Source organism: Sceloporus occidentalis, unplaced genomic scaffold, assembly GCF_023333645.1.
Source record: "Sceloporus occidentalis isolate IW3139 unplaced genomic scaffold, rSceOcc1.0.p SCAF_82, whole genome shotgun sequence".
Lineage (NCBI taxonomy): Eukaryota > Metazoa > Chordata > Lepidosauria > Squamata > Phrynosomatidae > Sceloporus > Sceloporus occidentalis.
Window position 1 is genome coordinate 586935 of NW_028317062.1, and position 26096 is coordinate 613030.

Here is a 26096-nt window from a genome sequence, read left to right on the forward strand (position 1 = left end):
GAGAGCTATCAAGAAATGTCCCCCTCCCCACACTAAGTTGGGTTTTTTCTCCATTAGTCTTTAACAATTTTAGGGTTGCTTTGTCTGCGGGGTTTTTTTGGCGTCACCTTTTTGTTTCTCGTTGCATTGTTGTCACAACAGCGGTTGTTTGCCTTGCCAGCCTGGCCTGAGCAGCGCATGAAGTAGAATGTGTCATTATTTGGGGGAAGTGGGTGGTTTCTAGGGTGGTGGGCAGCTGTTGGGAAATTCTTTTTGACACATGACCTTTGTCAGTCATGACCTATTTCTTTTGACGGGAGCGTGCGTGCGTTCCAACTGTGCTCTGCTGCCCACTTGTGGTCACAAAGGGAAGTTGACAAAATCAGCCACAACAAACAGGTTAAACACAAACTCATTACAAGGCACACTGACAGAGAAGGAAGATATCCAATCCACCATATCACCAATACAAACCACATTGTCTATTGGAAGATACTGGTCTGGGGCCTATTGTTATTTGTTTTACAGAGCATCGAGTATAGAAAATTGACATGTTTGATATCTACAGGGTGCTTTCCAGCATAGGAAAAACAAATCTTTGATACATACATGAGAACTTCCAACTGTCTTTAGACTTTAAAAAGGATTCTTCTTCTCCACCACTCCCATCCAAAACCTCCATACTGCATGTTCGTCTCAAAATGATGTCATCTAGGGGATTTTCTCGATCCTTTTTTGGGAATTAAAATTATTAAAATTAAACTTATTTATCCCCAAATCCCCTATACAATGGACAGACCGGTTGTTATATACCTTCAAACTCTATGGTTCTAAATAATATGACAACCTAAGATTTAATGAATAAGGATTATTTGACACTACTATAAATATGTAGGGCCTTTTGATTCCCAAAACGAGAGTAGCACTTCTTGACTATAATTCCCATTACACCCAGGCTTGTAAGTTTGGAATGTGCATGCATGGTAGTGCTGCTTCCCACGCTGATTAACTGGGAGTAGAAGTTGGGAGGTATACCAGTTGGCCAGTGCAAGATGGCACAGGTCACTAATCGTTATTGTGACTGTTGCAGCAGATCCAGTACTTTAATGTGTGGCCAATGGCCGGATACCCATGGCTGCATACTGTGCAAATGTAAAAGCATAATGTGCGGCCGTCTGTATTCAGCAGGCTGCTGTGGTTAAGTCATTTATTGGCCGTTGGCCTTAAAGTGCCAGGGCTCATTTTAATCTTCACTATATGATGGGAACTCACCAATAGCCTAAATGGTGACTCAAATACTATTATACAAGATCTCTTACCAGCCTCTCAATGATCCTCTGCAAAGCATCATACCACTCTTGGATCACAGACTCTTTGTCAGATTGCAAAAGGAACTCATTGCCTGTTACCATGCGCAGCTGAAAAACACACACATATGAGGTTAAGTTAAATTCCATTTGTGGCTAAAGAATTAAGTGTGGTTTCACTTACACAAAACAATAATAATAAAAGAGTTAATAATAATAATAATAATAATAATAATAATTCATTATTATTATTATTGTGTTTCTTATCCTTCAGTGCACTTTTGTATGTTAAGCAAACTATGGCAGATATGTAATTTTATTTTTTCATCTAAAGGATTAATCATATAACAACACAGAAACCTTTTTTTCAGTTTGTACTGCAGCAATCTATCGGTGTCCGTTCTTCGTGCGACATGATCTAATGGTTAGATATATCCCGCATCCCAATAAAATAATGTTTTCCATACCGTATGTTTCAACAGCTCTAACAAACAAACAGATCTGAAATCTGTTCAATGTTTTTAAAGCTACAGAATAAAAGAGGAAGTGCAATAATTGTTACTTTTAATGGGGGTTTTTTTAGATTTAATTTAAGACACATTTCCCAGTAGAAAGACTAGGCGTTAACTTAGAAGAATAGTTGAGAGTGTGACATCTTCAGTTTATTGTTGATTAATGTATACAAATGGCATTAGGGGCTGTGCTGTCGGTGACAACAGAAGAGAGGGACTAAGGAGTAATTATTTCTGAGAAAGCATCAGAAAAAGCAAGCGGGGAGCTGGGCCGTATAGCGAGAGGTGTTAGTAGAAGGAACAGGGAGGTGGTTCTGCCACTTTACTGATCTCTGGCCAGATCTCATCTAGTGTAAAGTTCTGCGATCTCCATAATTAGATTCACATTCTAGAGAGAATTCAAAGAAGGGCTACTAAAATGATGCCTTAGCACAGTTATTTTTCGAGTCTTTGTCATGGGAAAGCTGACTGAGGTGCCAAGGTCTTCACTAAAGGTTGCTGTTGTTTAAAGTTTTTAAATGAGAAAGGGACAGAGGCATCTTTCGAGATATAAGGATTATACGATCAATGAAAATGTAAAAAGAAATCAGATTAGCTAAAGTGAAGAATGAGAGATTGATTGTAAAAGACAGTAGAACAAATCCTAAAAGTTCTTCAAATATTTCAATGGCAATAAAAACTGCAATGGAGAAGAGACCACTAATTGTTGATTAAAAGCTAAAAGCAGAAGTGCTTAATTTATTTTTGTTAACGATATGTTCCAGTAAAAAGCAAATAAATGCAGGGGAGGTTAATAAAGCACCTGGGCCAGATGGGATTCATCCTCAGAGACTTTGGGAGCTTAGTTCTGTAACTGACAGATCCTTATTTTAATTTTTTTAAGGATTATTTTGCATCTGGAGTTGTTCCACAAGATTGGCAAAATGTGATGTCACTATGGTTCTGTGGCTTCTAGGTCACATCAAGCTAACTTGATTGCTTCTATGAAACTGTAAGCCACAATATGGAGCAGAGAGAAGCAGTGGATGTGGTCTACCTGGATTTTGTAAAGGCTTTTGGTGTCACGCCACACAAGAGGAAAGAAAAGGACAATACAAAGACCTTATTGGGGCATCCAAAGAAAATCTAATTGCCTTGGAGACAAGATCATTTTTTGTTTTTACCTTAATCTACTTAACTATGTAACTGTAACTATGTATTACTGAGTACATGATCACCTCCCCCCCATTGCATGTGGTCGTAAGGCAGTATTAATATCTCAGATATTTAAGAAAAAGTTTGTCTATGACTTACATGAATCACGTTCTTCTTGCTTGACATTTCCTGTGCCCAGTCAATGTTGGCTCCCCTGAGGTCCACACTGCTCTCAGGCTTACTGTTGGAAGGTTTCTGCGAATCAAAATCAATAATGTCTTGGTCATTCGAGTATTTGCATAAATTACGTTTTACAACCCCTATAGTATACCCAGTCTACGCAAAAAAGGGATACCAATTCCCTAAAACATAATAGGCAGGCACTTTACTATTCAAGTCACACAGATCAAGTAACAGACATAGAGTGGATCTGAAGGAAACTGCCAAGACTAACCCAAAACTTAGCTCAATAAATCTTAATATATTTCTCTCCATTTACTATGTATAATGCAGGATCACTCTTAATGTAGGAGAAACTCACTGAGTTTGTTCTAACAAAGTGCTTAATAAGATGAAATGCTTAACCATTCTGCAAATTACCGCGCTTCACTACATTGAGACTCAATTCATCCCTTTTTGCTCTTAGAACAGAAAGTCGGGTGAGCTTGGCCTTCATCTAGGGGCCAGCAAAACAGCTTTAGTTCTTACCCAGCCTGAAGGAGCCTGTACTTTCGGGTCTTTGTAGAATACCAAACTGTTACCAGTCAGAACCACTAGAGCCGACGTCCAGTTTTTCCTGGAGGAAACATATCCGAAGATATCCGAAAATGTTATTGTTTGCTCTGAAAGTTTCATCATTTAAAAACAACATGTTTAAGAATTGTGCACAAAACTGATGCAAATGGTGGTGCAAATAGAGGGTGTTTAGCTGTAGCACTGAAGCTCTAGCTTCTTCAGAAGGTAAATGGCTTAAAAAATAACATATTTTTGAATGCATGAATACTAAGTACTTGCATGCATAGTGAGGCTGATTAAGGGAAGCATATTGTCCCTTTAAAGACCACCCTTATATTTAGATACAGCCCGGGACTGGTAATCTGACAGATTCATCTGTGCTCATATGAGTATTTCCTCAAACCAAGATCTTCAATGCAGCATGGTCTTATTCCTCTGCTCCTTCTCCTTCATGCAGTATGTATGTATGGACATCTTTGAGCACCATGTCCAAACATGACACAATGTATATAATAATAACAACAATAATTATAATAATAATGTCATGGCCTGGTTCAGGGGGACTACTCTGAGCTGCATATTACAAAATGATATTGAAACCATTAATTATAATTATGTATCAGCAATATGATATAATTAATAAGGATACTGAACAAATTAGCCAATGTGTATGCCTGCCATACAAATACAATTAAAGATATTTTTTATCTTACTTCAGCTTCCTTCCACCTTCAGCTATCTTTGTCTTGTTTAACTGGTCAGCCTTTTCGACCTCCTGGAAAATAAAACTTAGCTGTTTTCATTGATCTCATATAATCTTCCTTATGTTTGATGCCATGGTGGTGGAAGATTTTAAAGATGCCGATCCACTTAGACAAAACATTATGCACTCTCTAGAATAAGGTTTAATCCGCAAACAGTATAATTCACACAACCCCTCATTTTAAGTAACACATGATCTCCACTCTCTGCCCCCAATAATAATCAGAAATATTAAACTTTTTATACATAAATCATTTTTTTCCAAATAAAATAAAATCTTTAGATTATTCTGTGACAATGTTGCAGCTCCCAAACATTATTTTCTCTTAGCTTTATGGCAGTTCACAGTATAAAATTGATAAAGCACTTGTTTAACCCCTTCGTGACAAAGGCTGATTTTACTTTTTGTACCCTTCGTGACAATGGCCGTTTTAACATTTCTGCGCTGCTCGTGTTTAGCTGTAATTTTCATCTTTCCCGTATACTGAACCCACGCACATTATATATTGTTTTTTTCAGGACAAGAAGGGCTTTCTTTAGATGACATTGTTTTGATTGTATCATATTATTTACTATTAAAAAAAGTATAAAATATGGTGAAAAATTTAGAAAAAAATGACTGTTTCTAACTTTTAGTTGAAAAATCTTTTACTCATCTATAAAAGGTAATGAAAAAACCTGCTAAATAGATTCTACTATTTGTCCTGAGTTTAGAAATACCCAAGGTTTTTATGTTTTTTTGCTTTTTTCTGCACGTTATGGAGCAATAAGTACAGGTAGCGTTTTGCTATTTCAAAGCCATTTTTTCCAAATCTGGTAATTCTTCCCTCCATGTGCCATTTCGGGTATCTTTGAAGCCGGCCAATGCAATTTACCCCATCAAATCATATATTTTTGAAAACTAGACAGCCCAGGGTATTCCAAATGCTGGTATTTTAACCCTTTCCAAGCACTTATTCTACCATCAGCCTTTGTCAAACTTTATGGTAGTAATTTTTTTGCATTTGTTTTTTCACACACATTTTACTTTAGGTATGAATAAACAGGTTCTGGTATATGTCACTATCACACAATATGTGTTCAGCAACATCTCCTGAGTACAGCGATACCTCACATGAATGATTTTGCCTGGCTGTTTGGGGGCAAAAGGGCCACATTTGGGACATGCGCATTTTTCAATGTTGAACTTTGGCATTTGGGGATCCACTGCCCATGCCCTATTTGGTACATCTTTGAGCCGGGCCATTTCAGTGTGCCCAACAAAACCATACATTTTTGAAAACTAGACACCCCAGGGTATTTTAAATGCTGGTATTTTAACTCTTTGCATGCACACATTTTACCACCAGCATTTTTTCAAAGTTTGCAGTAGTATTTTTGTGTGTGTATTTTTCCCACACACACCTACTTTATGTATGAATTTACAGCTCCTGGTATATGCCGCTGTCACACGACAACCCAATATGTGTTCAGCAACATCTCCTGAGTACAGTGATACCCCACATGCATGGGTTTGTCATTTTTGGGGGGAACTAAAAGGCCACATTTGGTACGTGTGCATTTTTCTAATTGGAAATTAGATGTGTGGCCATCCTTCCCCCCGTGTTAATTGGGACCTTGTTGAACCCGGCCAATTCAATTTACCCCATCAAATCATACATTTTTTAAAAGTGGACACCCCATGGGCATTTAATATGCCAGTATTTTAACTCTTTCCATGCGAGAATTGTTTTAAGCTAATATGCTAATTTTAGGACTTGCTCACAAAAATATATTTTTTATATTTTTATTTTTTTTTGCCTTTTTTTTTTATTTTTTTAACATTTTTTTTCAACTTGAAGGTTCCCCTGATAGTGACATCAGTGGGAAATTATTTTTACATTTTACTGGTTTTTTACTATTTTTTTTCTAATTATTAATTTTATTTTATTTTTAATTTATTTTTTCTAATCACACTGTGATTAGAAAGCTGAGCTCCATTGACTTGCATGGTTGAATGCAGTACCTATATTCAACCTGCAAGTGGAGCCAGAGTTCTCTAGAGGGTCAGGAGACCGTCTAGCGAACCTTTTCATCTTTATTATTTTTTTTCCCGGGCCGCCGCCATCTTGCTGATGGCGAAGATCACCGGCAGCTGCGGCTGTGACCGCTCTCCGGAGCGGTCACAGTCCATCCCCAGGTAAGTGTTTGGTGTCGCTGGATGCCTCCTGATCGAGGCATTCCAGCGACACCATTTAAGTTTAGGAGGTGATCGTTGATCGCCTCCTAAACGCTTTTAAAACGGGCGTCCGCCGCCATACAAAGTATGGCGGGTGTTGACGCCCCCGGGGAGGGGCCAGAGATGGCCCCTTTGTGCCGATAATGGCGTTGCTGAATGCCTTGAGGTCGAGGCATTACAGCAACGCCGTTTCGGTGCAGAAAGCGAAAATAGATCGCTTTCTGCACCCGTTTAATGACGTGCCGGTCCTGGCACGTCATTTGTCGTTATCGACTTGAATTTCCGTGACGTGCCCGGACCGGCAATTGTCATCAAGGGGTTAAAGACCTTCAGTCAAACAGATCCAATAACTGTACCGATCGCTACAAGGCTTCGCAGAATAATAACTATATTATTAAACACAGAAATGTAGGATTAAAGTACTAAATGAGAAAATATATGTTGTTTTATGAAAATTTGAGAGTGCTGTACAAATAAAAGGAAAGAGATTTCCACGTTGTAGCTAAAACATTACTACTCATGAGCCTGTGACACTTTGGTTTATATATATACAGTCGTGGCTAAGCTTGTATGCTCTATAACCTGTTCATAAATTGAAGGTGGCAGTGTAGAATTGATAGTCTATATCAGTTGGTGTGCTGTGATATAACCAATCAATATATGTTTAATATATTTAAATAATGTCTGCATCATTACTTCATTACTCAGTCCGCCCCTGGTGTCCCACTTTTCTAGATGTTTAGAATGTTTGGTGAGAAAGAATATAGCACAGTGTTCTGTAATCACTTTAATGTGGATGGAAAAAGCAGTGTTACATTTTTAAATTATGGAAATAAATAAACTTCTAAATGCTTTACTTAACTTCATAACTAACACTTGATTTACAACGGTACTTAAAATATGTCTTGCCTGCCACCGCCATCCATACCCCTAACCACAGACCATAAAATAAAATGTTGGGAAGTGATTACACATCTAGAATCTGTCTCTGTAATGGCAAACAAGCCGGGATATAACAGAGCTCAGTGTCTGTGGGTGGCATGCATCATTACAGAGATATACTATAGATGTCTGAGCCAGCAGAGGTACAGTCTCCCTCATGCTCTTCCATTATGGGGTTGGTTGGCGGGAGGTCGCTGGTCTCGCCAACCAGCCCTGACATGGGGCCATCTAGTGGTGCCTGAGCACAGTGCACCCTGTTCACTAGCCACAGATCAACTCCCCAGGCTCTTCTAGGCTAAGCAAGCCATAGTTTGCCTATATAATAGTGTGGTCCTGCACTATAAATCATGCCAATAAAACTTTTTGTATCTCGGGTTTTGAAAATGACACAAACCACTACAGCTGTGTTGGCAGCAAGAAAGGACTATGTAACCAGTCACAATTTTCCCTGAGAAGCGGTGGTTTCTGTGAGAAAAATATGTTAATATTAATATGTAACTTGATACAGGCAAAATACTGATTTTTGTAGCTCGAGGGACACTTGGTAGGCTAGCAGATATTTTTGAAATCAGGCTTACATATGGCACATCCAGTACTGTGACCACGGGAATATGAGGGACATCTGTGATGGGGCTTGGATTACCATAACTTTCAAATTGATGGTGAGAGAGGTTCCGCCTATGGTTTACCTGTAAAGAATTCAGAGTTTCCAATGAAAATTGGTTACTTTCGGGTAACCTTCTAAAACTGTCATATGGACAGTATGCTATTCTTTCATTTAAAAAACCGATTTTTGAGGAAGAGAGGATTACAATACTAAATAATTACATACATCTCACTAACATGTACTGGCAAAATGAAGTAAGAGAGAAGAGATGTGCGCTAACAATGGCAAATACCTCTCTTGGTAGACCACCAAGATATGAGTCCACCCTGACATCTACTACCTTGTGCAGTCAAATAAAGATTTGGCGGGGGCAGTATGTAGCTATGGGCTTCGGGGTATTCCTAGAGGGTGGCTAATAGGGATAAATACTTGAGGGCTTTAGGAAAAGTCCCGAGTCCGAAATATCAGATAGATAGGTACATACATATATGTTATAGCAAAATACATTAAGAAGAAAATAAATAGTGCATTAGCTGCGTGAGTGGTGTGTTAAATCTGCATATGTGTGTGGATATTAATAGTTCACATGCATATGTGCCCTTCATTAAAAATATGGGCTAAAACACTATTTATGCTTCTCCCTACACATCATGACGTAATGTGTCGCCTCTCCCTACACACTATAATGTACGATCTCTCCCTACACTACAAAGTAGTACGTGACAGAGCAAGGATCAGCAATCATATAGAGTCTATAACACTTTTATGCTACCACTATGACTTTTAGATTTACCCTGGGTCCACGAGAATTGGACAAGATCATGGATTTGGTATAGCTGAGTCTCTGCACTGGAGGATCTGGATCGTGAACCTGGTCATCGCTGCTTGGGCCATATAAACTACTAGAAGATGAAGAGCTGCTTGGGGAAAATTGGGTTTGCTCCTCCAAAGAATCACAGATCTGAAAGACAACGAGATGAAGAAGCTGTACAGTCTGTTCTTAAAAAAAGGAGTATGATCTTAAGCAATAATATTTGACGTACCATGTAACCACAAACCCCTGTGTTCTTTGCAACTTTGCACTTGCTATATTTACCTCGTTCCTTGTTTCCTGTTAGCTCATGTTATCAGGTTACAGTTTTATATTCAATGCACTTGACATCCCTGACTACCAGGCCTGGACTGGGACAAAAAATAGGCCCGGGCATTTAAGACTGAGCAGCCCATTTTTAATTTATTGTTAAAGCCCACCCTTCATGTACCATCTTTCCCTTTCCCCAAATCACTTAAACATTCATGGTAGACACAAACACTTACTCACTCATTCACACAAATCATTAACACACATTCATTAATTCAGTCTCACAAATCATTCAAGAAATTCATCCATACATGAATTCATTCATTCTCATACGCATTCACACAATTCATCCACACATTTTTTCATTCATTCTTGTATGCATTCACACTACCCCCTCTCCCCATCCCCTTCTTATCTGCCCCTTATCACTATGTACCCCCTTCCCCATTTCTCAATATGTACTCAATATCTATCCCCTCTACCCCTTTCTATCTAACCCCCATCCCTTACCCTACTTACCTTGTTGCCGGAGTAAGCAGCAACTGCGACCGGGTCCTCCAATCTAGGGGGCCAGGCAGCCCCCACCAGGGCCGGCCTTAGGGGTCTGCGGCCGCACAGGGCTTAAATTAAAACATCGGGGGTTTTTTGTTGTTTTTTTAAAACTTTATTTAACATCCTCCATGTTAAATAAAGTTAAACAATGAAGGATGTTAAATAAAGTAAACAAAAAAAACCAAACCCCGATGTTTTAATTTAAGCCCTGTGCGGCCGCGCACCCCTAAGGCCGGCCCTGGTGGGGGCTGCCCGGCCCCCTAGAGTGGCGGACCTGGTCGCAGTTGCTGCGTTAATGCGGCCGCATAGGCCCAGTCAGTCCGGTCCTGACTGAGCCTATTTTAAAGGTAGGGCCCTGGAGCTGCAGCTCCATCAGCCCCTACATCAATCCGGCCCTGGGCCGCCCGGCCCACCGGGAAAATGGCCGGTGTGCCCGATGGCCAGTCCGGGCCTGCTGACTACATTTCAGAAGCTCTATAAAATAGCTCTATAAATCCAAAGTTTGAAAAACCAATGCTACTGCCATAGCAACCAATGCTACAGTATATTCTCACTGCTTTGACTATTCCAGTCGGCTCTTATTTATTTCCACCATCCAAACAGTGCTATCGAACTTATCTTTATAAATAGCCCCAAATGAGTATTAGTTTGTAGTTCATTAGATTGACCAATTTGGCATGGATAAACTATTAAATAAGTATCCCAACCAGACTATATTATTACTAATGTTAGGTTCTTCTTCTGTAATGGGCACTAATGGGAACTAAAAATCTGCTTAGTAAATTAAGTAGTTTCCTCCCTGTGTTCACATTGTTTAAGTAACAAATTAAGTACATTTTTTTTTTTACCTTAATCGGTGGCAAGAAAATTAAAAGAACCCTTTGGAATTACCAGCATTGATGTCTTAATGTGTCTTAAAATATGATCTTCTTCTAATTTATAATAACACAATCTGTTTTAACAAATAACACACAAATTATTGTATTGTTCTTGTCCACACTGAGTATATCATTCAAACATTCACAGTGTGGACTGGAAAAAGTATGTGAACCCCTAGTTAGCAAACCTGGAGTCCAATCAAGAAAACAGGACCGGAGATGTGTGTTCCAGCTACTTTGACATTAAAAAAACACCCAAACATTTTAAGCTTGCTATTCTCAAGAAGCATCTGCTGATGTGAACCATGCCTCACAAAAAATAAATCTCAGAAGACCTGAGATCTCTGTTTACGAGTCTACCATATGGAAAACATTGAGCCAATTGGTTGATGCCAGAGGAGGCACCTGTCGGCGACCATTAGAGTCGCTCGCACAAATCTTTAACTCCTCGCACGAACCTAGGGATTTCCGCTCCCGTTAACCCCTGGGATGCTGCATAGATAAGGTAGACTAGATGGGGAAGGGACCAGGGAGATTAGATCCTTCGTGTTGTGTGTCTTCGTGTTAGTCTTGCCACCGCCATGTTCGTTTCTTCGGTATTTGGGCTGAACAACAAAAACGCACCTTTCGTGTTCGTTTTCATGTTCACCCGAATAGGAATGCACAAGTCTAGTTATTAGCATAAGTGCATTGTGATTGTTTTATACTTTTGACTTAGATGTAGACTAGAGGACATTTAATGAACAATTAATCCAGAAAAACAGGTAATACCAAAGGTTTCATTTAAATTTTCTTGCCACTGTATACTGAACCATGACATTGTATAGTTATATGAAGATTATTTTTCATCTAAGCATTGTGCCTGCAAAATAGCACTGATCAAAATGTATTTGCAAACAGATGAAATACTGTACACCTGAAAGCAAAGAGGTACGTTAAAAAGATTTAAAGTATTGTTGGATGAAACCGCTACCATTCCTACAATTCTACTTTTCCAGTATAGAGACTTTAACATTTTAGATTGCATTTATCTAAGGACGAAGACACAAATGTTGTCATACAAATGAAGAAAATAAGTGTTAGCTTGTGGACAAGAGTATTAAATGCTCTGAATAACATCTCAACCGTGATTATTTCAGATAAATCAATGGTAAGGGACAGAAAAACAGAGAAATTAAAAGGTTTAAGACTTACAAATCCAGGCTGTGAGTTGCAAAATACATCTGAGTAGGAAGAATCGTCCTGACTATGTTGGGATCTCTTACTACATACTCCTTGCTCCATAGCCAGGCAGCAGTATAAGGAAGAACTAAATTCTAGCTGCAACACTATCCCAGCATAACTAGAAATGCAGCATTTCAAACATCTGAATGCAGAAAGAAGTACTAAGGTGTCAGAGAAATGACGGGGTAGGACTGAGCAGGTGTTTGTGTATTACATTACATACTTAACCCTTTGAGAACTGGTGGTTGGGAACCATTATTTTTTTTGACACAGGGAAACCTATGTTTTTCCAGGACAAGTTAACCTTATCCAGTGATCTATTCTGGTCTAGGTCAATTAGGCCAAAGCATAGGGTGGCAAATCCAGGGGGTGTCCAGACCCCAATTACAAAACTAGGGAGCAGATCACCCTCTTGGACAATCAGGTCCCCTATCGTCCTGCGGCTTAATGAGTTGGTTACAAGGTTGCAATTTCTTAATTATTATTGTTATTATATAATCCGTTTTATTTATTAAAAAGGGGGCTGGAACTGAAATGGTCACAGAGGCCAAAGATTAGGTAACTGGTGAAACCCACAGCTAAAAAGCTGGATTTTTTCCAACATATATTTCCTGCTTTGATGCCAGCAGACCATAAAAAAGTGTAGCGGTTATGATTACATCTGCTGATCTGCTGATTAAGAACCCTTTCAAATCTAAATCAGAGACTGTCAATGTCATTTCCTAACACTTAATGCACCAGTATATTCCAAAGTTCATTACTTGTAATCTGTGAAGTTTACTCCTGTTGTATTAGTTCTGTATAACAGGGCTCCTTTATTTTCTCCATTGTCACATGGTGCAAAATGGTGCAAAAACATTTTAAGCTCCGAAGTCCCTCACTTGATTTGCGCTTGGGCTTTTAGGGCTACACTCCTGTACACTTTTATCAGTACAATCACTTCTGCATCATTTTCAAAATATTGTTTCTTTTGTCAAATAAGGGCTATGGCTTTTTATGTGACATATTATTTTGCTGCTTCTATATCCATTATTGAGATTTGTAGGGCTGATACACTTATACCCACCAAACCTACCGAGATTCTAAAAAAAAGAGGGAGATGAGAGAAGCAAATAGGGGCCAACTTGCATTAAAGGGACACTCCAGCCATCATTTACACGTAAATGCATATGATATAAAATTTTCCTGATGTTCCCTTTCCCCACCCCATGCTTTTTTTCTGTGCAGGAGATATGTTCATCTTCTGGCATGTGATATATTTACTTTAGGTCTAATCTGCAGGGAGGGTTTAACGAGACCCTCTCCACCATGCGCATGCATAGAACGAGCTCCCCTATTAAAGTGGGAGCTCTTACTGCCACTGATTGGCTGCTTTAAACAGCCAATCAAAGCCGAGGATCGACTGACAATGGACAAGGCAGGAAACTGCAGTTCTGCAGTTGCAGTTTCTTGCTAATCAGTACTTACTCAATACTGCTCAGAAAACACTTTAATATGCATTATTATTTGGGACAAAAATATACTTTTAATGATGCTTATCCAGCTCCTAAACCAATATAGATTATTTAAATCTCAGAGTTGATTGTAACTCAGAAGCTAAAATAAAGTGTATTGATACCCTCCATTTATTTCACACACATTTAACACGTATACATTTCACATATTTCACAACCATTGCATGTCTTTAGCCTGTGTGACGTATTATGTGTAGATGTTATCACAAAACAGAATGATATATACTGAAGGCAGAAAAACATTGGTAGCGAAACCTGTCGAGCTACTCTGCATTGTGACAAACCAGCAATAAACAAAACTAATTTAGTAGTAACCTTAAAAAATTACACCTGACGCCACAGGGGAATGCTGACATAATTTAAACCAAGGGGAACTCAATTAAGTCGCCTATTCACACAGCAAATCATATTGAGAAACCACATACATGTACCAAAAAGGACTGCGTAGTATAGGAGGTCACACAATAAGAACACAATAAATAACCAGACATAGGAGAAGTGCTGCATAAAACAGGGGACAACAGCCCTCGAGGGGATGATTGCCCTCCTTCCCAGTCCCCCTTGATATGCAAGAAGGACATTTGATTTATGTAGGGCAAGAGTCATATTAAATCAGGTTAGTACAGGGCTGGACTGACGATGACGAGGTGGCCCTGACCACTTTAATGCCAGCAGCCATCTGATGACATAAGTGTGGCCAATGGCTGAATATGAGCATAAAAACATAGTGTGCAGTACCCAACAGGCCGCTGGATCTGCAGATCGGGTGTGTGGTGCTGTTGGCCACTGGCCCACTGTGCATTTGCCCATGGGCATGGTACTTTATAGCATCCCTGATGATGCATTGCGATCTATGCATATAGTCACTGTTGATGTCACTCACGGTTTTATTTATTTATTTATTTTTTTACCAACTGCATCTGAAAGCAAACTTGGGAGTTAAAACAAAGCTTTTGAAGTCACCAATTTTACTTTGCTGTGCATTATGAAGTTTCTCAAAGGGCACAGATTGCTAGTGCAGATTGCCAGTGACCTCGTGAGATGACATTTAAAAAACAATTGGACAATATAAATAAAAAGAAAGGTAGCCAAAATATACCTGCACAGATGTCCTGTCCTTAGATCTTCTGGGGGGCTTCCAGGTTTTCTCTCTCGTCTCTGTGTTAACGAAGAAATGCCTGCCTGTTACTGGGTCCAAATGACATTCCCAGTTCTCCAGTATCTGGACAGGGCTACAGGTCGGGCTGGGGGGAGTACCCTTCGCTTTTTTCATCTCCTCCAGGTTACTGTAGACTGGAGTCTCCTGCATGGCAGTAGCTAAACTCAGCTTTCCCAAAAAGCAAAAAAAGATAACATAAGCATAGTTTTACTATTTTACTCTACAATACCAAATTATATATATATATATAAGGGGCCCAAATTGTGCCAAGAAAATGTTCCTCACACCATTACACCACCATTGATACAAGGCAGGATGGATCCATGCTTTCATGTTGTTTCATGTCTGACCCCGCCATCTAAATGTCGCAACTGGAATCGAGACTCAGCAGACTAGGCAACGTTCTTCCAGTCTTCCATTGTCCAATTTTGGTGAGCCTGTGTGAATTGTAGCCTCAGTTTCCTGTTCTTAGCTGACAGGAGTGGCACCCGATGTGGTCTTCTGCGGCTGTAGCCCATCTGCTTCAAGGTTCGACCTGCTGTGCGTTCAGAGATGGTATTCTGCATACCTTTGTTGTAACGAGTGGTTATTTGAGTTACTGTTGCCTTTCTGTCATCTGCCCATTCTCCTCTGACCTCTGACGTCAACCAGGCATTTTCGTCCACACAACTGCCGCTCACTGGATATTTTCTCTTTTTTGACTGTTCTCTGTAAACCCTAGAGATGGTTGTGCGTGAAAGTCCCACTAGATCAAAATGTTCTAAAATACTCAGACCAGCCCATCTGGCACCAACAACCATGCTACGTCACTTAAATCCTCTTTCTTCCCCATTCTGATGCTCGGTTTGAACTTAAGCAAGTTGTCTTGACCAAGTCTACATGCCTAAATGCATTGAGTTGCTGCCATGTGATTGGCTGATGAGCTATTTGTGTTAACAAGCAATTGAACAGGTGTACCTAAAAAAGTGGCCAGTGAGTATATATATATATATATATATATATATATATATATATATATATATATATACATACGTGCACACAATATAAATTGAATCACTCACTGGAAAATGCACTAGTCACAAAATTCAAACCTACATGCCTATAGGACCTTGTACACAAAGCTAGTCAGAAATTGTAAGTTATCCTTCAAAATATTAGTTATATCTGTGATTACCTAGGCACCCCAAATGCTTTATTATAATTATTATTTAGAACCACTCAGTTTAGGTAATTTAATGTATGTTACAAACAATTAATTTTTTTTTGCTTTTTGCTTTTAATATATTTCTCATAGTCAATAGCATTATTAAGATCGTCACTGGTTATTTTTTTCTATAGAAATGAACATCAGTAATTTTTGTGATAAATTAAGTTATCTATATATATACCATCTGCTTCTTTGCCTAAAACTTGTGGCTATAATGCCAGTAAAGCATGTTCTTGTGCCAATGGCCAGAGTGTGTTCATATGTGCAGAGCGTTGACAGGCGAACTGAGAGTAGGAGAACGCTGGTAACTGTCAGCTTGGGGGGCAAGTCCACCCTGGTGGCACAAAATATATCCCACTGTTCCCCTAGATAGACGTTCCCTGGCTGAAGGAAAAATTATCAGTGACGCAAAGGTAGCAAGCATTTTCCTTGTATGAGTCACGATTAATAAACAGTTAACAGTGAGCATTATTATAGCCTGTTGTGTATGATTCTGAAAGCTTCCAAGTTGTATAGTTGCGGTTATACTTACATAGATGAAATTATGGGAGAACATTGTAGTTGTATTCTTGAAAGCAGAGCCAGAAGAAACTTCCTTCGGTAAGTCTTATTTAAATAGTGAAAGCTGTAACCAGCAGTCACTATAATAGTAAAGTATAATAAAGTGAAAGTATATACGCCATAGTGACATTATCTATGTAATAAAAATTAATTATCTATGCGTTACTGTCATTGGAGGATCTTATCACGTGTACCTGAGGTGTGTTTTCAAGCTGAAGCTAACCCTTTGACTACTGTCTGGTCATTTTCCAGACTATATTAGAGATAGTATTTACATTTTACAACAGTTTAAAGAGAAAGCCTATGACACATTCCATTGTAAAACATCTATAATGTATTTTTTTCAAGGGGTATTATTGTTTTAAGCCTCTTAAGCCTCCTAACCTTTCAGATTGCGAAGAGGGGGCTTTGGGGTGTCTGGTTATAGGTGGCTGAGAGCACGGCTTTATTAAGAATTTTTACATATCTTTCAGCATTTCAGGTATCCAACCCATGTCTTTGTTGGAGGATGCATGGCCAGGGTATCTGCCGTACCATGGTCATGTAATAGAACGGAACACCAGATTTTGATGTCACATTCTGACACACAGCTTCACTACAATTTAAATCTCTATTTCACAGCTCAGAATATTCCACAAACAGCACCATGATGCCCACTAACTCCAAAAATGGGACAGTATGGTTGCTTGGCAGCATAGCAGGTTAGTGCCGTAAAATAGCGCTGTCCCATAAAAAAACAGGACACTCAGAAGGTGTATTGTTATGTATATATCTGGGAGCTCTCCAAGATTGACCCAGAGTCGCCAGGTAAAGCTCTGCTTCCCTGGGTCTCCTGGTCATTCTCATCTTTCTCTAAGGCAAGGGAGAGGAGTTTAGCCAGGTCCGTTCACGGCCCAGTCCTTACTTGGACACCGGGCAACTTTTCGTGTTCGTCTACGTGGGGGGAAAAAATCTTCGTATTTCGTGAATATTCGCCCGTTCCTGTGTTCGGTTCGGGGGAATATTTATGTACATTCTTCGTGTTTGTTTTTTTTTTTCTTCGTTTTTTGCTATTTTTTGTAGAAGGGGTTAATACGGGGTTAACGCGGTACAGACTACGCAGTAGCAATTGGTTGATGCCAGAGGAGGCCCCTGCAGGCGACCAATAGAGTCGTTCGCATGGCCCTTTAACCCCCGACGTCAAACCTACGGATTTCCACTTCTGTTAACCCCTGCGATGCTGCATAGATAAGGTAGGCTAGATGGGGAAGCGACCAGGGAGATTAGTAGACGAAGACGAAGATTCTTCGTGTTGTGTGTCTCCTCATCTTCACCTATGTTTTGCCGCCACCACCATGTTCGTATGTTGGGTATTCGGGCTGAACAACAAAAACGCACCCTTTGTGTTTGTTTTCATGTTCGCCCGAATACAAATGCACAAGTCTACTTATAATGTTCTCTTTGCAAAAATTAACAAATCCTGTCTGCTGACCATACCTTGTGGGATCAGCTACAGAAATGCTTTTTTTAGAGACTCATCAGAGTGTGTATGAAACCATGCAGGCTGTCTCATACACCAAACGATCCCTCTTGCGTTGTCATGGCTTACACAGAAACATTGACAGATTATTTCAATTCCATTACTCTGCATGAAAGCATTGTGTCTATCAGCAAGGAGCCAGTAACACGGTGGTGTATACTTTCTTAGCCTGACTAGGCCTAAGGTGACAGTTTCAAGAAGCAGCCATTCCTCTGCTACATAAGTGAGGGCAGAATACCCCATTAGGTGACAAGGCTCCCTGGCACACCACTTCTCCATGGGCCAGTTAGGGAGTTCAGAGATCTCCCTTGTAACCAAGCGCTATATGTCATGGACCACTGTGTCTCCATTGTAAACTTACTTTACACCATGCATGCGGTATAGTGGATGGCAGCCATAAAGGTAAGTGGTGCGGCCCAGTTTGGCTGATGTCCTGATCTTCCAAAGCATTTAGAATGCACCATTTATAGGAGTTTTACTTGTCATCTCAATTCACTAACCTCACTTCTTATTGTGAAGGACCAACCCCAATGACCTTTTGCTGCTAGAATAGCTTGGACACCCCTGCATAAATACACTATAAAGTCACCTCACTGACTGAACTATGCAATATTCAGGGCAAATCCTCACAGGTTTCTCCTGCAAGAAAATATTAAGTAGTCTGTACAATGCATAATTCAGACATGAGTGTAACTCTTACTGACTTGATTCTGCAATACAGGGACAGCCAAATACTTCTTGCAAAGGAGGCTAACTTGATTTGACCCTTCATAGTGCAGAATGAAGCTGTGTAATTAAAGCTTAAGTGAACAAACCCTAGTGTCTCATTCTCCCTCCCGCCAACGGTTATAAAGAAGACAGATCTCTGCATGAGACTCAGAAACTTCAGCTACCGTTTAAACTTTGTGAGTCACACTTTTAGATTTTATGTATTGAATAACCCATCACTTATGTGACGTCACATTAAATGATGGGAAAAACAGCTGTGGGACCACAATATATTCTAGATATAGTATCCCCTGCAAACAAAGAAATCTATTCCAAATGGTTAAACTTCAGCAGAATGTTTTGTTAATCTTCTTTGATGTAATTTGGTCAGTTAATGAGTTACACAATATCCACTTGTTGCAATAATTTTGTGGGCAAATATTTGAAAAATGTCAATTGATTTGTTTTCTAGTCCAATATCCCAGAAAATAAATGTACGGTACTTTTTGGGGGGTTGAGGGTAAATCTCTAAAAAATCTCTATTTTCTAAAAGTATCCAAGTATACCCATGGTGCAGAGGCTCGTACTCTACACAACTTCAACTAATAAGAGAGTGCCTATTGTTGGGCAGCATGCAGTGCTCCACCTGATTCTGAACTATAACCGCATCACCCTCAGCCATCCGCATAGTCTTAGTCTTAGCCAAGCAACAGCAGAGACATATGATATCAATACCTTCAAATTCACAAACTTAGAGCATTGTGCTTGGCTGGTAGACTTAGTTTAATTTACAAATGATGGCACACTTAAGCTCATTAATGGTACACAACAGTCCATCCTTTACATGTAATGGGCATTGTTAATCAACAATTAAGTGTTCACCCTTACTCTCCCTCCCTGTTGGATGGTAGGCAAGAAGAAGCTATTTACCTTTACGGTACAAAGAACGTGCCTTGATATTGGTGAATGGGTGCTCTTTCACCGAAATGTTTCAAGCTCCGCTTTCACCCGTGCCTCACTCCCTTAACACCACTTGTCTACAACAGCCTTTCTATATCCTGTTCCCCTCTGAGAAAAGAGGAACTTTACTGTGCAAGACTTTTAAAGCGACATCTTCAAGCCTTATGTTTAGTACAATGTTGCACAATTATCCCCATGATACACTGTATTTTATTTAACAAGATATCACGTATACAGGTATGTGCTGATTTTAATTGGTGGGGGGGGTCATCAACCATGTCATATAGTAACAGAGTAATGCCAGCAATACATATAGCTACAGAATCTGCTGACGCTGTATATAGAGAAATGTAATGTAATAGTATGATAATGAGTCTCAAGTACAAGTTCCCTGCAGTATTACCTTTACAAGGAAGTCTTTATAACCTGGTGAAAGGGCAGCAAGCACAGGGACTGTCGCTACTGGTTCTTGTGTCTGGCTAAAGTGGATTGAAGGGAAGGCAAATGGGTTTAGATGGATTAAAACATTCTAACATAGTAGGGGATGATACCAATGCCACCTATAGCCAGAGAAGCTTGGGAAACTTATAGGGTGAATTAGATGGCAGATAAGAACCAATCGGTCTATGTATTAAATTCATGAGCCGCAGCTACTATGCAAACACTGACTTCTTGATCCAGTGGTCTCGTGGCAAAGCAGAGAGTTCTGTGCCTATGAGCTAAGAACTGGACCGGGCTTTCAGGATAGTAGTGGGTAGTAGTCGGGGGTCAGCCCCCAGTGCAGCTTGATGATGGTGCAGTATAAAGGGGAATATTAATCTTTATGGTGCAGTATAAAGGAATTGCAGAACACAACTGTGTACATATATGAAGTGGTATGAGTCACAGAATCATATGGGAGGAATCCCATTACACCGGGAAGTTATTTTATGTATTTAGTTTATTATTAGTTTGGTTGGATGCATTTTATAGCAACAGGGGAGGATGGTATTTTTCTTAGTTTACATGTGGCAATAGGGTATCAGTTTCCATATGTTGTGTTTGGGGGGATTTTAAATGTGCCGTTATGGCCACATTCTGTTTTGAGGAATTGATAAAGTAAGCCATATTTGTTTCAGAGATCATATAAATGAATGAGTGGTGTTTCGCTTGTTAACATTACTTGGAGACACAAAAACATACAATTTGTAGGCAGATAATAACCAGTTGGCAAATCTTGTCTGCCCATTTTTTTATGATCTTAAGACCTTAATCAGTCATTGGTCTCATCTCAGGTTCAGAACAGCTTTATACCTACGCCTTGCATGTTTTAATCTGTACCACTTCCTCTGGAAGGAGGTTCCACTTATCTACCAAGGTAGATAAAACTTTAGAGAAATATATATGGGTATAGATTACAAAATTATTAAACCCATGCCAGCACTGGTTCAATGTGATAACGCTCAAGCTTAAGGAATGCTAACATGTAATTAAACCGAAAAGAGAAGCATTGGGGAAGGGTGACGGGACTGGAATAATACTGGAACTGGAAAAAAACATGAGCTTTTAGGTCAGCAGCCAGATAATCACTGGTGTGGGGTTGGCTGCTTGATACATGCAGCCTCATGCTACTCTTTTACATTGCATTACTAGTAAATTGGCATATCCTTGAAGGTGAAACCCTGTATATTGGGAAGATCCAACTAAATGCAAAATCACTATTCATAAAGATAGTGAATAGTTGTCTAATGATATTTTATCAACATATCTGCAGTTCCACTAGAGATAGACCTAAGAGGCCAATATTTGGAGGTGAAGGTAGACAGTGGCTGTAGAATGTATGGAGATAAGGCAGTAATCCCCTGTCTTAGAGGCACAAAACTAAGCTATGAATCTCCAGTACCCAAGTACATAATATAATATCTTGAAAAGTACTTTTTCCTTTTCCATAATGTACTATTTAAAATTTTTGTAAGGAAAAATGTGACCCTGAAAAATAATACTTTGATTTGCTTTCCAACTTCCCCGCTATCATTATTCTTTTTCATAATTTAACAAAAGAGATAAGTGCAATTGTTAGTAACTCACCCTTTCAGATATACTTTTATGAATCTTCTGCTTTTCACTCTTTGGAAACTGCCCATGCCAGGAAGAACTCAGAGAAAAGCTTGCTGATTTCTTGTGCTTGCTAGCAGAATGTGTGGTTACCCTCTGCATATTAGGTTCACCATGATGAGAAGCCTCATTATGTACATTATGACAGTTTTCATGCTCCATCACAGAGGGGTTCAAGTGTGAAACCAACAAGTTACCTTGGGATCTATGTAATGGTTTGGTTCCTGTAGAAAATAAAAGGTTATTGACACATAATATATTAGATTTGGTTGAAGCAAAATACTCTTTAATATTAGGTTCAATAAATTAACTATTTATCAATTACAATAGTTCTTGGCTATTGTAATGGTACGTACAAATGGTGTTTAAAGTACTTTCCACCAGCACTATGTACCAGGAGTCTATAGCAATAGTGCCCAAAGGTTACATTCCCAGCTACTGCTGAACTGTCCTGGACCAAGTCCTACTCCATGATCCTAAGCAGATCTTTGAAATTGCAGAGAATCATGGTAGATTTAGTCAACAGAAGCTGGAAATCATATTGTGAGTACTAGTAGGCAAGGCTATGTAACAGGGCTGTCATTGGAAAGCTTGGGGTCCAATACAAACCTAAAGACAAGGCAGTGGCACCCCATATTCCTCTCACCATATTTTCCCATGCTCTTCCTACTGCCTTGCCCTGGGCTCACAATGGGGCCACCAGGGCCCAATCCCCAGAAAGGAGACACCAAAGCCTGCACAGGCTCAGAAAAGTCCCATGTAGCAGGCATTTAGGGCCCAGACCCAAGGCGGCAGGCTGAAAGGGAAAATGAGAAGGGCTTTGACATATCATGGAGGTTGCCCCCCCCTGCTTGCCAGGCACAGCCTGGCAAGCAGGCTTGTACCCCCATCAGCTTGTACCCCCTGATGGTGCTCCTAATATGTACATGCAATTGGTATCTGCAATATAATCTTTTCCATGAACCATAGTGGAATGCCATATAATAAGAGTTTAATATTTACCTTTTCTGCATCCTGTATTTCTTCCGGAGATCAGCTCGTTTATGTATGTATTGGGAACACTGAAAGGAGTGGTGCTTTCAGTGTCTCCTATTTTCCTGACCTGCCACCATTCATTGTCATCTTTGCTTAGCAATACAAGGATGTCCCCTTCTTTCAAAGAGATGGTATTCCCATTAGGAACGTGGAATGTGTAGCTTTTGTGAACATTAAGAATCAATGGTTTGGCTGACGGGCTAGACCTTTTCCAGCTGTGACCATCAAGCTTCCAAAGCCCTGAGAACATTTCAGGAAGCCTAGAACAAAAAATAAGGGAGGAATTAACATTATCTGATACATATGACCTTCCAAGACTGAACAATTATGGAAACTAAACTTCCTTTCTTTTGAATCTGGAAAATGTTTATAGCAACGTCCTCAATTTTAGCTGGAAGATTCCATAGTTTAGATTGTTAAATCAATCTGGTAATGATTTGATTTTTTTTTTTAATTAGCCTTTTTATAAAAAAATACATGACTTTGGTAGATATTTATTTTTTAGCCATTGTGTACATTTATGCATATTGTATTTATTTTGCACAGATGTATTTAGCACTTTAAAGTTAAAGGTTAATAAAGAGGAGGTACCAGTGCACCAAGTGCAGCACCACTAACCGTGACTGCTGTCTTTACTGTTGAGCACTGAGATACAACATCATACTCCGGCCCTACGCATCTTAAAGACGTGTATTATGATGTACATCATGCTATGGAGGCTGTGCTGGCTTGGCCCAGTCCATTGTGGTATAAATGGCCCAGATGGGGAGATAAGAGATCTCCCTTGTAACTATGCAATTGAACAGCAGCACAGGTATAGTATTTAATCACAATTTGGACCTGTAATTTTCAGCATGCCCTCTGATCCCAAGGACAATAAGCCCCCAAGATATGTTTTTTGCGACCACATTAGCAACATGTCATTAATTTGGCAATGGTGGACATATGCATCCAGGTTTGTGACATTTACTGAGAAGTTCACAAGTTTAATTTAGTTTGAAAAAAGACCATCAAGATTATCCCCACTGTTGATCCAGAAGAAGGCAACAACTCCCCCTTAACTCCCTTTTAATTCTAAAGTAACAACCTGAGTCCTCACTGAATTAGCAGGATATAGCTAATAATGTCGCAATAACCTGTTATATTGCTGTATATTCTTTTTTTTTTTAAACTAAATATATATATAAAATATAAAAGCATCAATTGAAACCTCTGTAGGTAATGCATTTCACATCTTTATCGTTTTTACTGTAAAGAACCCTTTTCGCAGATTTTTGTGAAAATTCAGTTGTACAACTCTGAATGGATAACCTTTTGTTCTTTGTACAGTCCTATAAATGAACTGGTCATCACAGATTGGGTTATATTGTGCTAGTATGTAAGACAATATCTAAGGCACCTCTTTTCTAGTTCCCAAAATCTATAACATTGTCAATGTTGCATCTCATCTAAAACTTGACTGACCAGTCCTCCAAGCTGGCCAAATCTCCTTTCAAGGAAGTAACATTTAATTAAAATCCTATTTATAAGGAATGTTCATTCTATTAACTGATTAACACTGATACAGTGAACCATGGAGTACAACAAAAATTGGCTGGCTGGATGTTAGATTATATAACTATAGGAGGAAGAGAGTCCACGTGAATCCAACAAAGATAAATGCAACTATAGATTTACAGTATATTGCAATCAATCACTGTGACTAGCCAAAGCATCTGTGTTTTGATTCTCCTGAAAATCCTTTAATCAATGGATTACACAAACACATGACACACACAAAATCCTCAGTAAATCAGATCACTGCTTCAAACGAATTCATCAATATCAAAAAGTCCAAAAACCAATGGTGCATCGGTGTCCCACCCCATCAATTAGTAAATACTGTCCCAAAAAATAACAATCAATCATTTATTGTCCAAAGGTCAATTAATTAGTTCATCAATGTTCTAGGTCAAACAAAATAGTGAACAATGAATGTCCAAAAAAGGGGGAAAAATAAAATTTCCATAATCCATCCCAATGTGCAGCAATCTCACTCCATAGGGAACAGACCCACATGCTATGACATAATTCATTTTTTTCTGTTACCAAAGAGCACATGCCTATAGGTGTATTTTATTAATGTTAATTAGAAAATATTCCACTTATCTTCTGTGTGTCTTCCTGAGAACAGTTCATTCCTGGTGATGAGCTCCATGGTGACCTTAGCCTGTTCAAGTTCATCTTCCTGAAGTTTATTGTTTTGTGGAGCCCTCCTGGTTTGATTTTGTGAATTGTGAATATGGAGTGTCACCATTTTATGGTTAATATTCCTCAAATGCTCCCTTACTTGAAAGGTCTACATTGTTAGTTATCACCAGATCCAGACAGGAGTCATTTCTATTTGGTGCTTCCCTTTGCTGAACTACTTGTTCCTGTATTCCAGTCAATGTCTGGATAATGAAAATAGATTTGACGGCAGATAAGAACTATTCCAACCATCTAGCCTGCCCATACAAATCTCCCATGTTTAATACCTGGACCAATGTTCAACTTTTTCATTTTGTAATATGAGAATCATCCAACCATGTTTCCACAATGCCAATAGTGTCATACTGTTCATCATTTTCAGCAGCACTCCAGAATCTGAATATGTATGCTTTTTATGCTGTACTTCTCTTTCTGTATTTTGTACATATTTGGAGGTTCTGATCATAAATTAGGATTAAGCACAACACCTACCATACAGGTGCCTCATTAATGGTGTCCAGAGAAGGCTTTACATTGCATGAGGGTCTTGGTGGGATAAAATGCAGTGCAGTCTCACTAATTCAAATTGGGGTACTTTGACACAGTGGTGGGCTAAGCAATATATGACCATAGAATCCCCATTATTTATGCGTCAGATAGGTGCGTATTTGTTGTGCATGCGCTGATCTTTTGCTTTGTTGTATCTACATGTTGGTCATTTCAGCAGCAACCTGGAATCTGAATGCTTAGTGTGTTTAACAAACTTCATCTATTTGCTAGCAGACATATCAGGCTACCACAAGTGAATATGTTTTTGTGTTAAGCAACTTTTAACTATCTTTAACTATCTGTGCTGATACCGCCATTACCTTCTCCTAAAGCTAAGCAATGACATACATCTACACTAGCTACCTCTTTAATTAAATCTTTACTCCACACATATCCTAGTTTAAAATTTCCTCCAACCTTCTTCCCCACCAGGTACAGAAGCCTCACCCCAACATTTAGGTGAAGCCCATCCAGACAACAGATGTTGGCTTAATACAGAAAAGCCATTGATTCAATGTGTTCCTCTACTTATATAGTAAGAAACCAGACATTGTAGTTCCCTAACAACAAGTGCCAGGTTCTTCCCATTACTATGAAGTGAGACAAGAGGGAGTTTTTGTCACTAGGTTA

At 39.3% G+C, this 26096-nt stretch overlaps 1 protein-coding gene across 1 annotated transcript in view; it reads right to left on the minus strand.

Moving 5' to 3' along the window:
• The window catches only part of LOC149285212 (rho GTPase-activating protein 15-like), a 44740-nt gene extending 19545 nt beyond the window's left edge, over positions 1-25195 (minus strand). Inside the window, exons 1-11 of the mRNA XM_089495586.1 lie at positions 25167-25195; positions 22656-22948; positions 21627-21877; positions 14545-14772; positions 8990-9157; positions 8168-8278; positions 4381-4442; positions 3641-3728; positions 3092-3187; positions 1299-1397; positions 589-709 (exon numbers count right to left, since the gene is read on the minus strand). Coding sequence (XP_089351712.1) covers positions 589-709; positions 1299-1397; positions 3092-3187; positions 3641-3728; positions 4381-4442; positions 8168-8278; positions 8990-9157; positions 14545-14772; positions 21627-21877; positions 22656-22948; positions 25167-25195 — 1546 coding nt within the window. The remainder of the gene's footprint in view (positions 1-588; positions 710-1298; positions 1398-3091; positions 3188-3640; positions 3729-4380; positions 4443-8167; positions 8279-8989; positions 9158-14544; positions 14773-21626; positions 21878-22655; positions 22949-25166) is intronic.
• Between the last annotated feature and the right edge of the window lie 901 nt (positions 25196-26096).